This window comes from Leuciscus leuciscus, assembly GCF_965113295.1.
Source record: "Leuciscus leuciscus genome assembly, chromosome: 6".
NCBI classification, from domain to species: Eukaryota; Metazoa; Chordata; class Actinopteri; order Cypriniformes; family Leuciscidae; genus Leuciscus; species Leuciscus leuciscus.
Genome location: NC_138730.1, coordinates 47,399,597 through 47,415,627, shown reverse-complemented (window position 1 = coordinate 47,415,627; position 16,031 = coordinate 47,399,597). Strand labels below are relative to the sequence as shown.

General features: G+C 39.8%; 1 protein-coding gene across 5 annotated transcripts in view; it reads right to left on the bottom strand.

Moving 5' to 3' along the window:
- LOC309501029 (receptor-type tyrosine-protein phosphatase mu) overlaps window positions 1–16,031 on the bottom strand; it is a 299,591-nt gene that overhangs the window by 17,244 nt on the left and 266,316 nt on the right. For all 5 annotated transcript variants that reach the window (XR_014206757.1, XR_014206758.1, XM_082172944.1 and 2 more), the window contains 7 exons: window positions 14,802–14,956; window positions 14,157–14,292; window positions 8,664–8,813; window positions 7,522–7,695; window positions 6,420–6,551; window positions 2,241–2,366; window positions 1,873–2,036 (listed from right to left, as the gene is read on the bottom strand). Coding sequence is in view for 3 of the 5 variants with exons in the window: in XM_082172944.1 (XP_082029070.1) it covers window positions 1,873–2,036; window positions 2,241–2,366; window positions 6,420–6,551; window positions 7,522–7,695; window positions 8,664–8,813; window positions 14,157–14,292; window positions 14,802–14,956 (1,037 nt within the window). In the remaining 2 variants the exon portion in view is untranslated. The remainder of the gene's footprint in view (window positions 1–1,872; window positions 2,037–2,240; window positions 2,367–6,419; window positions 6,552–7,521; window positions 7,696–8,663; window positions 8,814–14,156; window positions 14,293–14,801; window positions 14,957–16,031) is intronic.

Genomic DNA, 16,031 nt, shown 5'->3' with positions numbered 1-16,031 from the left:
TGTGATCCTTCACAAATCATTCTAATATGAGGATTTGAAGATCAAGAAACATTTATGATTATTATCAGTGATGAAAACAGTTGGAAAACATGTAGAAACCTTGAAAACATGTAGAAAAAAAATGATTAAAAGTGACATTAAAGACATTTATTTAAAGACATTCAAGTTCTTTTGAGCTTTATATTGGTATGGTGAAGCCATTCAATCTAATAATGGAAATATTTGATATAATGTTGTGTGAATGTATGATTTGCAGTGCAGTGGATGTGTTCGGCCACTAGATGGCGGAGTTTCTCTTCACATCAGATGAAGTCCATCAAACACTTCAGATGTGAGGAATGAAATCACTGATCAATGATGTGTTTCACTGCTGCGATCAGAGAGGATTATGGGGGATTGTGTTCGACACACACGTGTGTTTTCATGACAGGCTGGAGCCTTTATTTCTCTGTTTCTACAGAAGCTTCACAGTAATAAACAGAATCAGTGATGCAAACGTCATCAGATTCAGCTTTAAAACAGCTGTACAGAAGATCATAGAGTTATTATTTACTTCTCATCTGTTAAATTTAAAGCAGTGTTTTATTAATCAGGAGTAAAAGTTGAGTTCATATTCATGTTTCATGTTTACTTGAGTTTGCAAAAATCACAGAGATTCAGTCAATCAAGTCGATTAAATCATAAAAATATACAGTGATAGTAAATAATCACAAAATAAAAGTTTTTAAAGTAATTAAATCATGAGCATGTAAAAAAAAATCTAAAAATGCGTATTAAAATTAATTAAATCATAAAATTACAATAAATACATATTTTTAAATAAAAACTAGAGTAGATGTGTGCGGGACTTTTGTTTTTCTAGTTTATATTATTATATCATATTAATATATGATCGTTTCACAGCAGCTTTACAGTAATAAACAGGAAAATATCAGAATTAATGATGAAACATCATCAAATATGAGACAAATTCAGATTCAGTGTCATTATTTTGTCCTCATCTGATGGTGATAATGCAGTCAAATGGATTATTACTGGATATTGTTTTTACTAATCAGGAGTAAACGTTTAGTTTATGTTTAAATACTTGAGTTTGCAAGATTGGGTCAATCAGTCGATTAAATCATAGAAATATAAAGTGAAAGTAAATGATTATAAAATAAAGGTAAACAGAATAAAACAAATTAAATCATGAACATGTATAACAAATCTAAATAAAATCCTTACTACATTTGAATTAAATCATAAAACTATAATAAATAAATAATTTCAAATAATTTTTTTTTTGTGTGTGTGTGTTTTACAAACTTGATGCGTGTGTGTTTTTGTTATTCTACTATATATTATTTCCTCCAGTTCAGCTACGATTGATTCACTATATGATTTTTTTGGGTTTTAACTATAATTTCTGTCACATAAAAGTTGAGTTCAATCTCCTCAGATTCACTTGATAAACTTCTGATTCTCTGTGCTCTCGGAGCCTCACGAGGTTACGATACACTTCAAACTAAATCGAGCCAAAACAAAGTTTGTTTTCTGACTCCGGCTGGTAAACACCTCTGATCTCCCATTGGTCCGTGTGTTGATGATGATGTAATAAGTGGGCGTGTCTCTGAGGCTCCGCCTCTTTGAGGTGTAAATCTTCATTTCTTCTGTTCAGTCGGTCGAGGTCACATGATCATGAACACACCGAGAGACACTTTATAGCAGAAACTGAAGCTGACACTGTTGTTCATGTTTAATACTGTAAAGCTGATGATTTAAAGCGATCTATTGTAGAAATAAACGTGATGTGCCAAACATCTCCACAAATCTATGATCAGATGTTTCTCAGGTTATGTCACTGAAAGCACACATGAGTCTGTCACTCACAGACAGTGAACGACGGTACGGCCCTCTCCTCCGTCGTACTCCTCCTGCCACTTGTCCACCTGATGGATGAGCTTGAGGAACGAACGCTTGGAGACGGGAGTGTCCCGGTACATCGGCCAGCCCAGAAACTGGAACTGCTGGACCATCCGGTACCCGTCCTGAGGCTGAAACACACACACACACACACACGCACACACACACACACACACACACACACACACACACACACACACACACACACACACACACACACACACACACACACACACACACACACACACACACACACAGTGTTAAACAGTCTTGTGTGTGTGTGTGTGTGTGTGTGTGTGTGTGTGTGTGTGAGTGTGTGTGTGATGGTCACTCACCCGTGCAGCGTTGTATATGCGGAAGATCCTGCTGATAATGTCCTCCTCCAGATCAGCGGAGACGAACTCGACCTGCAGCGGCCCGTGCCGATGCACACCGTTCTCAGGCCAGTACTGTGGACACAGCTACACACACACACAAACACACACACACACACACACACACACACACACACACAAACACACACACGGATCAGTGTAAGCACTTCTCTGCTCTTTTATTTCTGTTACATGCACAAAAAAGTGCACACAAACACATCTTCCCAGCGCTATAAACAACACTGAATATGAATTGACAGACACTTTGAGTGTGTGTGTGTGTGTGTGTGTCCCTGTATGAGTGTGTGTGTGAGAGTGTGTGTACACCGTTCACGTTTATTATCCATTCAAATCTCCCATCATCCTCACTCTCTTGCTGCCATTGTGTAGCGTTTGTGAAGGAATACGTGATGAAAAGGAGTTTGTGTTCATCTGTGGTGTGTGACACATCGTCTCGCTCGGCGTTTGAAGTGTGTGTGTGTGTGTGTGTGTGTGTGTCTACTCAGCAAAAACATCCACTTCTCACGAATATTGTAATACAGGTGCATATAAACAAAATTATTAGATATATCAATGAATCAGTTCAAAGTGTCCGTTTCAATGAATCGATTCAAATCTCTGAATAATAATTGTTCATATGTTTTTCATGCATGTAAATATCTGTAGGTAAACACCGTTATGACAACGTATTGGAGCATATCAATGAGAACTGTTAAATATGATTGTTCCTTTTGTGTAAAAAACATGCCTTGATTATTTGATGCTGTACTTCTTAAACACGTTGAATGTGGAGTGTGTGTGAAATGTTGGTTCTTCTGATCACTCTGAGGTCAGTTGAGAGCAAACACAGGATGAGTGTGAGGCGGATCTGTGTGTGTGTGTGTGTGTGTGTTTGCTGAGGGCTTTATGGGCTTTAGACTCTCATGCGCTTTGATCCGGGGCTGTTCTGACAGAGCCCGAGGCTTCCGTCCCTACAGACACACACATGAATCTCAATCACTGTCTCACACACACACACTTCCCTCTGTGAGCGACCCGTCACCGTTCATTATTTATCATTCTGTCAGAATACTTCCTCACGGCCCACCATCCCTCGCTCCTCAACAGAGCCCGTCTTAAAAACTCATTCTAAAAAATCTTGGGTTCTTTTTTTCTACCCAAATCCTGGGTTGGGCCTTTTGGGTCATTTTCTCTGGTTATTTTTTCAGTGTTTGGGTAGTTTTTGAGTAACACAGATCCTGGGTCAGACGTAACAACCCACTGTTTGAGTAGTTTTTGTGTAACCCAGATCCTGGGTCAGACGTTACAACCCAGTGTTTGGGTAGTTTTTGTGTAACACAGATCCTGGGTCAGACGTAACAACCCAGTGTTTGGGTAGTTTTTGTGTAACACAGATCCTGGGTCAGACGTAACAACCCAGTGTTTGGGTAGTTTTTGTGTTACCCAGATCCTGGGTCAGACGTAACAACCCAGCATTTGGGTAGGTTTTGTGTTACTCAGATCCTAGGTCAGACGTAACAACCCAGTGTTTGGGCAGTTTTTGTGTTACCCAGATCCTGGGTCAGACGTAACAACCCAGTGTTTGGGTAGGTTTTGTGTTACTCAGATCCTGGGGGTCAGACGTAACATCCCAGTGTTTGGGTAGTTTTTGTGTAACCCAGATCCTGGGTCAGACGTAACAACCCAGTGTTTGGGTAGTTTTTGTGTTACTCATATCCTGAGTCAGACGTTACAACCCAGTGTTTGGGTAGTTTTTGTGTTACCCAGATCATGGGTCAGACGTAACAACCCAGTGTTTGGGTAGGTTTTGTGTTACTCAGATCCTGGGTCAGACGTAACATCCCAGTGTTTGGGTAGTTTTTGTGTAACACAGATCCTGGGTCAGACGTAACAACCCATTGTTTGGGTAGTTTTTGTGTAACCCAGATCCTGGGTCAGACGTTACAACCCAGTGTTTGGGTAGTTTTTGTGTAACACAGATCCTGGGTCAGACGTTACAACCCAGTGTTTGGGTAGTTTTTGTGTTACTCAGATCCTGGGTCAGACGTAACAACCCAGTGTTTGGGTAGTTTTTGTGTTACTCAGATCCTGGGTCAGACGTAACAACCCAGTGTTTGGGTAGTTTTTGTGTTACTCATATCCTGAGTCAGACGTTACAACCCAGTGTTTGGGTAGTTTTTGTGTTACCCAGATCATGGGTCAGACGTAACAACCCAGTGTTTGGGTAGGTTTTGTGTTACTCAGATCCTGGGTCAGACGTAACATCCCAGTGTTTGGGTAGTTTTTGTGTAACACAGATCCTGGGTCAGACGTAACAACCCATTGTTTGGGTAGTTTTTGTGTAACCCAGATCCTGGGTCAGACGTTACAACCCAGTGTTTGGGTAGTTTTTGTGTAACACAGATCCTGGGTCAGACGTTACAACCCAGTGTTTGGGTAGTTTTTGTGTTACTCAGATCCTGGGTCAGACGTAACAACCCAGTGTTTGGGTAGTTTTTGTGTTACTCAGATCCTGGGTCAGACGTAACAACCCAGTGTTTGGGTAGTTTTTGTGTTACCCAGATCCTGGGGGTCAGACGTAACAACCCAGTGTTTGTGTAGTTTTTGTGTTACTCAGATCCTGGGTCAGACGTAACAACCCAGTGTTTGGGTAGTTTTTGTGTTACCCAGATCCTGGATCAGACGTTTCAACCCAGTGTTTGGGTAGTTTTTGTGTTATTCAGATCCTGGGTCAGACGTAACAACCCAGTGTTTGGGTAGTTTTTGTGTTACTCAGATCCTGGGTCAGACGTAACAACCCAGTGTTTGGGTAGTTTTTGTGTAACCCAGATCCTGGATCAGACGTAACAACCCAGTGTTTGGGTAGTTTTTGTGTTACTCAGATCCTGGGTCAGACGTAACAACCCAGTGTTTGGGTAGTTTTTGTGTTACCCAGATCCTGGATCAGACGTAACAACCCAGTGTTTGGGTAGTTTTTGTGTTACACAGATCCTGGGTCAGACGTTACAACCCAGTGTTTGAGTAGTTTTTGTGTAACCCAGATCCTGCGTCAGACGTAACAACCCAGTGTTTGGGTAGTTTTTGTGTAACCCAGCTCCTGGGTCAGACGTAACAACCCAGTGTTTGGGTAGTTTTTGTGTTACACAGACCCTGGGTCAGACGTAACAACCCAGTGTTTGGGTAGTTTTTGTGTTACACAGACCCTGGGTCAGACGTAACAACCCAGTGTTTGGGTAGTTTTTGTGTAACCCAGCTCCTGGGTCAGACGTAACAACCCAGTGTTTGGGTAGTTTTTGTGTTACACAGACCCTGGGTCAGACGTAACAACCCAGTGTTTGGGTAGTTTTTGTGTTACACAGACCCTGGGTCAGACGTAACAACCCAGTGTTTGGGTAGTTTTTGTGTAACCCAGCTCCTGGGTCAGGTGTTACAACCCAGGGATTGAGTTATTTATCGTGGGCTTTTTCGACCTCTTCAGGAGAGAGCAGTGTAGCTCCGTCAAATTCGTGTCTTTAGTAAAATACAGGTTTGTGTACATTTTATTTGATCTATAAATACGTTTTTGTTCTGTATGTCATTTAATTTTATGCAAAGCAACATACAGGGGCGAGTGTCGCGTAAAATCTTTTCGCGTGATGGAAACGCCTGATGCCTTGCATAACATTATATGATTAAATACATAAAAAGATACAGAACATAAATACTTAGGATGTTAAAACATGTTGTCAGAACGTTTATGGACAGGTTATGGAGTCACAGCATATTTCTGCTACGAGTGAAACACAGGGCGGCGGTCTGAAGGTAGAAGTTCCTCCGCTGAACACGACACGAGCTCCGGCACGAGATCCAGTGCGTTACAGTGGAAACGGCACTACAGAGACTGGTCAATTACACTCGAAGTACTTCTAAACGTTTAATTTTTACTTCCAATATTTGTTAAACAAGCTTAAATGTATGCAATATGTATTCAAAACTATATAAAATATGCTATACTCTAAAATATGATTGGGTTGTTGGGTCCAAATTGGGTTGTTTTTAACCCAGTGTTTTTTAGAGTGAACCAATCAGATGCTTTTGACATGCATCCCGTATTCTCTGGAAATCATGTTGCGTGTTTATCCTCCAGATGTTCAGACTGACCTGAGCGGGATCCACGTCGTTCAGCATGACGATAGACGTGCAGTGATAGTCCAGAACCAGCCGCCAGAAATCCTTCACTGTGTTCGGCAAAGGATGCTGGGTAACGATGAACGCAGACGGCTGCTTGTAGCTCTGAGAGAGAAACACAACAGAGAGGTGAGATTGACATTCCCTGGGAATCGAACCCATGACCTTGGAGTTGCGAGCGCCATGATCTACTGACTGAATTTGCATTAAAGGGGACATATCATGAAAATCGGACTTTTCCCGTGTGTAAGTGCTATAATCGGGTCCCCAGTGCTTCTACCAACCCAGTAAACGTGAAAAGTGAAACCCAGTAACTTAGTTCTGGTGAGCCTTTCTCTGCAAGCATGTCAGAAAATAAGCCAATCAGATTTCTCTCTCCTTCTGACGTATGAAGAGGATCTTATTATAACATTACCGGCCCTTAATCTGCACGTTTACACACACCAGCCGACATTTGGTTTCACAAGAGACAACAGAGACCAGTTCTAACACAATGATAAAGATCCAGCAGGGCCTGAAACTGTTCTGTGGTTGAGCACAGACGAGCACTGAACACTATTGACCAGAACATGTCACCGCTGTCTTATAAACACCTCAGGAACTGTGGACACTTGTGGAGAAGTTAAACATGATGATGAGATGATCAATGTAACTCCACAACAACTACAGAAATGTCTCCACTAACATTCAGAAACTCTTCCTGAGTCTCTGTAAGGCTGCACTCGCTACTGGTTATTCTGGGATTCTGGATGAGTGAGATTGGCCTGTTTTGTTATTGCCGGAGTTTCTGAAGCTCATGTAAAGACTCCGCCCTCTTCTGAACGGAGGCGGAGCTAAAGCTCATTTGCATTTAAAGGGACACACAAAAAAACGGCGTGTTTTTGCTCACACACAAAATGGGGCAAATTTGACAAGCTATAATAAATGATCTTGAGCTGAAATTTCACACACACATTCTGGGGACGCCAGAGATTTATATTACATCTTGTGAAAAGGGACATGTCTTATCCTAACAAAGAAAAGCTTATTTATTCAGCTTGCAGATTATGTATGAATCTCAATTTCATTGCCGTACGTCCATGAGCGCGGCGTTGATGTAGTTGCTGCTCTCGCCGTCGATGGTGATGAGGAACGGCAGACATCGGTCGGGAGGAAGAACATCCATGCAGCGATTCTTCTCGTGGTTACGCGGGAGCAGAGCGATGCTGCAGTCCTCCACGCGCAGGGTCGGCGTCACCATGTTCAGAGTCTGTCAACACACACACACACACGCACGCACGCACACACACACACGCACGCACACGCGCGCACGCACGCGCGCACACACACACACACACACACGCACGCACGCACGCACGCACGCACACACACACACACGCACACACACACACACACACACACGCACGCACGCACGCACGCACACGCGCACACAAGCACATACATGCACACACACATACGCACACGCACACGCACACACACACACATACGCACACACACACACACACACACACACACACACACACACACACACACACACACACACACACACACACACGTTAACGGTGTACTGTATATACTGACCAAACTCCTCTCAAAAATGATCAACAATAATATATTATTCTACAATATATTGTGGTCAACAAAATAAAACTGATTTGAATTATAACTAGATGAGTAAAGTTTGTGAAGAAACTTTGATGTTGACTTTAAAAAGCCAGGCCTGAAAGTTTAAAGCAGCTTTAAGTTTGAAATGTTGCAGGAACATGTGTATGGTTATCATGAATGAATAGTTGGCAATTGTTAGCAAAAACTGAACTATTGAAATAGTTTGAAGTTTTAAAAGTCGTTTTAAAAGATAGAATTTTGGATGGATGGATGGATAGATAGAGGGATAGAGAGATAGAGTTTGTGGTTTGAACAGAAAGATAAACCTGATATGATCTGCTTCCAATAGTGGCCTAATCAAATAAATGCTGATATTTATATAAAAGTGTCCTGATGCTGATACAGTCTCTCAGAGGAATATTGCGATCTGTGATATTCACATCACACACGGATACAAACGCTCATATTTCTTTCCACCACAGTACTGTGTAAAATCAAATCAAAGCAGCTGAGTCACAGTAATACACACACTCTTTCATATCTCCAGCTCTGAAACATAAGCGCTGTGAAATCATGTTTTCAGTAAAGATACGCGTGAGAATCCTCTCTCACCCTGAACTCCTCTTTGATTGGACTGGAGTTGGTCTGAGGGTCCAATCGGTTCATGTCGTAGTAAACAGAGCGAAGCTGATTGGCTGGGATTGTGGTGTCGCCACAGAGACACGCCTCCAAAATGGCATCATGGATGAAGACGTACTGTTCCTGACGACGGCAAGAAATGAGAAAGAACATGTTTAGATGAGATCCTTCTATTCCCACACATTTACTTCTTTGTCTTTCGTTTTATTTATATTTTTGTTTGTATTCCTATTTATTTAATAATTTTATGTATTATCCGTTTAAATGTCAATACTCTATGTCCCTCGTTCAAAGTCATTTCTTCTACTCATTGTTAATTTCAAATGTCAGAAGGATTGATGTTAATGGAACAAATGTTAATTGTTGTTACTTGCAAAATATTTAAATTAAAATACAAAAGATTCTACTTTGAATAAATGCTGTTCAATGTTACATAATAATCAAAAGAGGAAACCCAAGGTCTAGCTAGGACCAAGGAACAGGACCGGAGCACACAAAGTTTTAAATAATTTATTATTGGTACAAAACGACTAACGTTTCGACGCCCATGCGTCTTCTCCAGAGTCAATAATAATCATAATAATCATATTCATAATAATCATAAATGTTTCTTGATCATCAAATCCTCATATTAGAATGATTTGTGAAGGATCATGTGACACTGAAGACTGGAGTAATGATGAGCTTTGATAACAGGAATAAATTGCACTTTATTATATATTCACATAGAAAACAGATGATTTACATTACAATATATTTCACAATTTTACAGTATTTTTTATTAATTTTTTTACACATGTCACTGACCCCAAACGTGTGCATGACACAGACAATCTTGCAGTGTAAATTAATGTGTGGCTGATGCATGATTCGCTGGTTTCACGTCTCTCGACATCCTTCGTCTGTTTTGTATTCATGGAATTTGTCAGCGTTGAAAATGCAGATGCCACTGTGATTGCTCTCATTTGTTTCACGAGGGATTTGGACGGCGTGAGGCGGAAACAACATCAAACTTTATTAGCAGAGAATCATCAAAGCATCTGACTTTTCAGATCGCAAGCTTTCGCCTCAGCGACTCGAGCCGTTTGATGGAAATCACTGCTGAAGTGACATTTCCAAACCATCTTGGCCTGCCACTGTTGACTAGATTGTGAGGACGGGGTCATTGCGTCGCTGATTAGGCTCTGCTGTGACCTTTGACCTTTCGGTGCCTGAGAACGATGTGCTTGAATAATGAGTGAACGCTCACCATCGTCCTCACAAATGATCAGTGACAGTTCAAACGCGCGTGTAAGAAGGTAACGAGTGGCCGTAGGGCGAGAAAGCGTGCCAAAACACCTGCGAGGGACACACACACACACACACACACACACACACACACACACACACACACACACACACACACACACACACACACACGCCTCTGAAGGTCACTGAACTTAAGGAGGATGAATCAGGCATACGTTCCCAAATACCAATCCAGACGTCATCTATGAAACATGCGAACATCTGGAGCTCTTCGCGAAGGTTTTTTTTTTTTTTTTTTTGTCAATGAAAGGAATGTACTATTATTTTAGTTTGATAATGTTTTCTTATTTAATATTTTTGTATATTTTTTTATACTAAAATATATTTTCGCTGTATTTATAATCTATTTATTCCATTTATTTTATTTTATCCATATTTATTATTATTTTAGTGAACTTAAAAAAAAGTAACAGAATTTTACATGTATTGTTATGAAAAATGCAAATATTATATTTAATTTTATATGAAATATATATTTTCAATGTTTTTTGTTTTGTTTTGCAATGAAAGAAATGGGTAACACATTATAATAACGTTCAGTTTTAAGTCATTTATAAGTGGTTAGTTAATGATGATGATTAATAATGATGATTAGCAAGAGATATACTAACGTTTTATGTATGTTTTGTAAATTCCATAACAAGTAATTTACAAGTGATTAGCAAATGATTAACTAATTATTTACGAAACATGAATATGCGTTCATAAATGATTGATAAGTGATGTATTGTGTTGAACATTGTTCTTTACCTGTTACAAATGATCTGTATGTGTATACAAGGCATTTACAACACTTTCTGCACACTCTAATTGATACATACAAAATATAACATCATTTATTAAACATTTATGAAACGCATATTCATGTTTTGTAAATGATTAGTTCATCATTAACTAATCAATTGTAAATGACTTACAACTGAACGTTATTATAAAGTGTTACCAAGAAAGGTACTATATTTTTGTTTGCTAATGTTTTTTATTGAATATTTTGTATTTTTTTAATACTAAATTATATTTACGCTGTATTTATAATCCATTTATTCACTTTTTGAGCATAGACCTATACAAATTTAATTTCCAACTTTCCAACATAAATTTCCAACTTAAACTGTCATAAATCTTGAATGCTTTAGAGTGACAGACTGAAGTCTGATCTCGTTTCAAAGACGACACTTGGCAGATTATTGATGAAGCGAAAAAAGTTTAATAAAGTGAACTTAAAAAAAGTAACAGAATTTTATGCTTATTGTTATGAAAAATGCACAAAAAATTATAATATTTTTTTATATGAAATATATATTTTCAAAAACATGTTTTACTCTAAAACTGCTAGAAAATCAAAGCACTAAACCTAAACAAGTTGTGTTCCAAATTTGTGCCTGATTTCTGATCAAATGATCTTTCAGTGAGATGTTGTTCGGCTGCAGTACCGAACGCTTCCACTAGAGGAAACTCGTCTCTCATTCATTTCCAATGTGTCATTTCTGACCGTGAGGAGCACAAGTGGGACTATTTCTTTCAGGACCATTTAACCTGTTCGAATCACGTCCATGATTTTGTGTGTGTGTGTGTGTGTGTGTGTTCACACAGCAAGTGCCGAAACCTTTACCAAATTTCGTACCATTCCAATGAAGAAAAAAATGTATAAAAAAAAAGACGTAAAATTTGAACCAAAGAGCACCAGAGGGTTAACCGTAACGAAGCCTGAATTACAGTGAGCTCTTCATCAGAGGGATACAGAAACCTGTCAGGAGTTGTAAAAACATGATAATCTGCTTTTCTCACTCAAACACATTCACGCTCTTATAAGGGGAAGCGTGTGAGTGTTTATGAGACGCTAACAGGTTAAAACAGCAGCGGCGTGTTCGACATGGAGGACTCGACTGCATTTAATGCTTTTTTCTGTTCTAAAAGCCTCTTTGTTCATTCATGCCTATTTTTATCTCTGTTTTTTAAGGCAAGACGCCACAGGTGAATAGAACAAAACTGAACTGCACTGTAAAAGATGATGTTTTTCCTCTTGTTTTCCAGCACAAACATCTAAACATTCCAAAATCAAGATACATTTACTGGAAAAGGTTCCCCTAGTCAACAATTTCATCCCTTAACACTCATGTTTGATCACCAAAATGACATATTTAAATGTTTTTTTGCTTGAAAAACATTTCTTCATGCCTTAAAATATCTCGACACCCTTGCCTCATTTATGCGTGGTTCTATGAATATGCAAATGAGCCCCGCCTCCACTCACTCACTCAGCTCAGAGATCCACTGGTTGACGATCACACGTTGATCTGATTGGTTACAAGGTAGTTTGTGACGTCAGAAACACCAGCGATTTCAAAGCGTGTTTTTGAGAATGTCTTTGGTTCACTGCAGTTTTAAAGGTGGTATCAGTAGCCGTGTTTCCACTGTCGGGCCAGTGCGAGCCAGGGCTTTAAACGGGCCGTGCCGGGCTGATAGCCTCGGGCTAATAGCACCGGGAAGCTCCACAGCGCTTCACTAAAACACGCCCGTAACACGCCTCTCTGGAACAACGTCCCACTAACCCATCATTTCACCAACAAATGGAAGTTTTATCAGAAAACGAATCAGAAATCACTGGAAACCGCGTTGAAAACAAACATGATAAAAGCGGCCGTTTGCTGGCATTTTTGTTGTTTACTTGAATATTTAAAACCCAAGCATCGATGTTTTACCACAGGTTTACAATAAAAAGTGATACATTGATCATAATGAATACATTTATGTCAAAATTGCACATTAGTCACTCAGAAATAAATTACCGTTAGGTCTATTTCACAAAAGAAAGAGGACACACTTACTACTTCAGTTGCTGCTGTTTCTGTTTATCTGGTAGTTACAGGACATATTTACATCACATTTAGAAAGAATGATAATTTCTACAAATATATGCCACCAAAAATACGACCTGAGGAGCTTTAGCACTCTCTCGACTGCCATACAGATATTTTCAGTCAGAGAAACAGAGGAAGCTCCCGAAAAAAAAGTTGCTTTATTTTATGATAGTCCGGTATAAAGAGACGAGACGTAGGCTACTGACAGATAAAATAAAAACATGACTGTGATAGCCTTTATGATTGGTCGGATTTCTTCAAGCGTTCACTATGTTTTTTTACTATGCATATCTTCAAGCGTTTACTATGTTTACTATGGTAATGGTTAGCGCGCATAGTCTTTTGCATCACAAACAGAAGGCATTCAAACATGAACGCGAGTTAAATTATTTTAAAAGTCTTTAATGCTGACAGAATCATCCGGCGCTGCCGTCTCCCGACTCAGGTGAACTCCGCTCCGAGCTGGCCCGCTCTGGCCCAAGGTATTCGACGGGCCAGAAATCCTGGCCGTTGGCCCCGAGTAAGCCCCGATCAAGCCCCGGAAGTGACAGTGGAAACGCTACTGGCCCTGGCACACTAGCACGGCCCGGCCCTGGCCCGACAGTGGAAACGCGGCTAGTGATTTCAGGCCCAAAAATATTTTTTGTTGTGAGGTTTTGAGCCAGCTTTTTCTTCAGCTCTGACTTCGCGTGCAGCCGTGCACGAGCACAAAACCTCACAACACCCTCCCCCTGTCGGTGATTGGTTGGAACACTATTTGTTTTGGTTTTGAGTGTTTGGCTAACCATTTGTTTTTGTGTGCAGATCTCAGAGCCTAGGCTGCCTACAGAGACGCGGTTTTTTGACGGCATGCTTATGGGGCGGGCAGCTAGCGGATCGTTAGGAAAGATTAGATGAATGTGACAAAAATATTTTTGGGCCTAAAATCACTGATACCACCTTTAAGGAGGAAATACTCAGCAATGGTGTCGACTTATGAACTTACACATGGTTTGTCTTAAAGCATATTAAAAACACCACATAGACACATAAACAAGCTTGAGTTTCACCACAGCGGGACTTTAAGTCATTTTGCTTCTCAAGTAAATGCATCTTGATGGGTTTGTCCTAAAACTAATAAGAATTAATATAATGTAAATATAAAGCAAAATGTAACCAACAGCAGTAATGTCACTGAACTGTGATTAACATTATTAATTATTATTAATATTAAGTATGATTATGATTATGATTCTGGCAGCATTACAGGTCAGAGGTCAGATTGGATCAGAACAGAGTTTGTGGTGAGGAGGAATACCTCGGTCTGGACCATGTTGACCCTGCGTGACCTCAGCTCCCGCACGCAGTTGTAGATGTCGACCACGCCCTCGCGCTCCGCCATGTCCAGCATGATGTCAATCACGATGAAGCAGCCGGTTCGCCCTGCCCCCGCGCTGTGAGCCGACCAATCACAACACAGATCGAGGTCAACAGAGAAAAACATCCAATAAAAGCAACCATAAATGCTACATTCACTCACATGATGTCAGAATTTTTGTTATAATGTAATATAATGTAATATAATATCATATAAAATAATTAATTTAATTTAATTTAATTTAATTTAGTGCTGGGCAGCGATTAATTAAATTAAATATTTTATATATAAATAACACATTTTTCTTAAATATATACATGCATGTGTGTGTATTTATATATACAAAATAATTATATATATTATAATTAAAAATATTATACATAATGCAAACATATATTATGTAAACACAAACTTTTATTTTGATTAATCGTTGCCCAGCACTAAATATAATATATCATATAATAGTATTGTAAAGCGCTATAGAATTAAAGCGCGCGGATCATGTGACTGCAGACAGTGATGATGTCATGTGACTGCAGACGGTGATGATGTCATGTGACTGCAGACAGTGATGATGTCACACACCTGCAGTGGACCACGATGGGGCCGGCGTTGGGGGGGGACTTGGCTTTGACCCGGCGTATGAATCCCAGGAGACCCGTGGAGTGATACGGCACGCCGTGATCCGGCCAGCCCGTGAAGTGGAACTGACTGATCTCTCGGATCTCGTGAGCTCCTCGCTGCACACACACACACACACACACACACACACACACACACACACACACACACACCGCATCATTACAGTGTTCAGCTCAAGTTAATCTTCAATCAGAATAACAGCGACATCTCTTCTTCTCTGATGATGTGGGCGGGGCAACCTGTCACTCACATGAGATCCACCAATAGGAAACCACGACCATCCAATCAATTCCTCACAGACAAAATCAAGCCCCACCCACATCTATCTATCTATCTATCTATCTATCTATCTATCTATCTATCTATCTATCTATCTTGTTGTTGTGAAGAGTGTTTGTAAAGAGTGTGAAGAGTGTTTGTAAAGAGTGTGAAGAGTGTTTGTGAAGAGTGTTTGTAAAGAGTGTGAAAAGTGTTTGTAAAGAGTGTGAAGAGTGTTTGTAAAGAGTGTGAAGGGTGTTTGTGAAGAGTGTTTGTGAAGAGTGTTTGTAAAGAGTGTGAAGAGTGTTTGTAAAGAGTGTGAAGAGTGTTTGTAAAGAGTGTTTGTAAAGAGTGTTTGTAAAGAGTGTTTGTGAAGAGTGTTTGTAAAGAGTGTTTGTAAAGAGTGTTTGTAAAGAGTGTTTGTGAAGAGTGTTTGTGAAGAGTGTTTGTAAAGAGTGTTTGTGAAGAGTGTTTGTAAAGAGTGTTTGTGAAGAGAGTTTGTGAAGAGTGTTTGTAAACAGTGTTTGTAAAGAGTGTTTGTGAAGAAGAGTGTTTGTAAAGAGTGTTTGTAAAGTGTGTTTGTGAAGAAGAGTGTTTGTGAAGAGTGTTTGTAAAGAGTGTTTGTGAAGAGAGTTTGTGAAGAGTGTTTGTAAAGAGTGTTTGTGAAGAAGAGTGTTTGTAAAGAGTGTTTGTAAAGTGTGTTTGTGTAGAAGAGTGTTTGTGAAGAGTGTTTGTGAAGAGTGTTTGTGAAGAGTGTTTGTAAAGAGTGTTTGTAAAGAGTGTTTGTAAAGAGTGTTTGTAAAGAGTGTTTGTGAAGAAGAGTCAAGTCAAGTCAAGTTAAGTTTATTTCTATAGCGCTTTTCACAATACAGATTGTATCAAAACAGCTTCACAGTATTAAATTAAAATAATACA